This window comes from Bison bison, unplaced genomic scaffold (genome assembly GCF_000754665.1).
Source record: "Bison bison bison isolate TAMUID 2011002044 unplaced genomic scaffold, Bison_UMD1.0 scf7180017864270, whole genome shotgun sequence".
Taxonomy (NCBI): Eukaryota; Metazoa; Chordata; class Mammalia; order Artiodactyla; family Bovidae; genus Bison; species Bison bison.
Genome location: NW_011494842.1, coordinates 5,866,667 through 5,868,472, shown reverse-complemented (window position 1 = coordinate 5,868,472; position 1,806 = coordinate 5,866,667). Strand labels below are relative to the sequence as shown.

The 1,806-nt window shown below is 46.7% G+C and overlaps 1 protein-coding gene across 1 annotated transcript in view; it reads right to left on the bottom strand.

Moving 5' to 3' along the window:
• The window catches only part of ITPR3 (inositol 1,4,5-trisphosphate receptor, type 3), a 69,438-nt gene that overhangs the window by 29,693 nt on the left and 37,939 nt on the right, over nt 1-1,806 (bottom strand). The window contains 1 exon segment of the mRNA XM_010848717.1: nt 84-256. Within this exon segment, the coding sequence (XP_010847019.1) occupies nt 84-256 (173 nt within the window).

Below are 1,806 nucleotides of genomic sequence, written 5' to 3'. Positions count from 1 at the left end.
CAGCCAGCGTCAGCGGCTCTCTTCCCCAGGCAGCGCTGGGAGTGGGGAGGGGTGGTGGGCTGGGACCGGCGAGGGGGGCCCACCTGGGCTCCCGGTTCTTCCGCACCAGGCTGACAAACGTCTCCACCTCTGTTTTGGTGATGTGCTTCTCCAGGAGCTTGCGGTTGTTGTGCAGCAAGGCAGTGATGGTGTCTTCGGCCAGGATGTCATAGCCAATCTGGGACTGCATCATCCCGAACTGCTTGGCGATGTGCTCCTAGGGACAGCCAGGCTAAGGGTCACAGGGAGCCCGCTCTGCTCCAGGACACTGCCTCCCAGGCCCCCAGACCCTAGGAAGTTAAAAGGGTCCAGGAGAGGACACCAGCCCCAGGCCGAGGGTGAGTTTATGTAACATAGGTATTTAGCTCCCACCTAGCTCCGTGCCAGAGTGAAACCCCCATCACGGAGGGACCCTGTTTGTTAGCAGACCAGCTACGTGATTGGTGGGGCCCGGTGAAAATGAGATAGCAGACTTTTCCCAGAAATGAACCCACACACCTATGGTCAGTTAATCTTCAACAAAGGAGGCAGAATATACAACAGAAAGTCTCTTCATCAAGCGTCATTGGGAAAGCTGGACAGCCGTATGTAAATCAATGACCTTAGAACACACCATCTCACCAAAAATCAGCTCAAAATGGCTTAAAGACTTTAATATAAGACACAACACCATAAAATTCCTAGAAGAGATCACAGGCAAAACATTCTCTGACAAACTGTACCAGTGTTTTCTTAAGTCAGTCTCCAGAGGCAAGAGAAATAAAAACCAAAATAAACAAATGGGACCTAATCAAACTTAGAAACTTTTGCACAGCAAAGGAAATCATAAACAAAACAAAAAGACAACCTACAGAATGGGAGAAAATATTTGCAAAGGATGTGCCTGACAAGGGCTTACCTTCCAAAATATACAAATAGCTTACACAACTCAACAACAAAAAACGAACCCAATCAAAAAATGGACAGACCTACCTAAATAGACAATTCTCTAAAGAAATACAAATGACCAATAGGCACATGAAAAGATGCTCAATAACACTAATCGTTAAAGAAATGCAAATTAAAACTATTAATACAATGAGGTACCTCCTCACACCAGTCAGAATGGCCATCATTAAAGTCTACAAACAACAGATGCTGGAGGGGGTATGGAGGAAAGGGAACTCTGCCACACTGTAAGTGGGAATGTAAGTTGGTGCAGCCACTATGGAAAATGGTACAGAGGTTCCTCGGAAAACTAAAATAGAATTACCGTATGATCCAGGAATCCTACTCCTGGGCACATATTCAGACAAAACTATAACTAAAAAAGATACATTCACCCCTGTGTTCACAGCAGCACTACTTACAATAGCCAAGACACGCTGCTGCCACCGCCAAGCCGCTTCAGTCGTGTCCGACTCTGTGCGACCCCATAGACGGCAGCCCACCAGGCTCCCCCGTCCCTGGGATTCTCCAGGCAAGAACACTGGAGTGGGTTCCCATCTCCTTCTCCAAACCCAAGGATCAAACCCATGTCTCCTGCATTGGCAGGCAGAGTCTTTACCACTGAGCCACCAGGGAAACCCCACAGTGGAGTACTACTCAGCCATAAAAAAGAACAAAAGAACACCATTCACAGCAACACGAATGCAACTAGAAATTATCATACTAAGGGAAATTAAGAAGAGAAAGACAAATGCCATATGGTATGACTTATATGTGGAATCTAGAATATGATACAAATGAACTCACCCATGAAACAAACAGGCTCACAGAGAACAGACT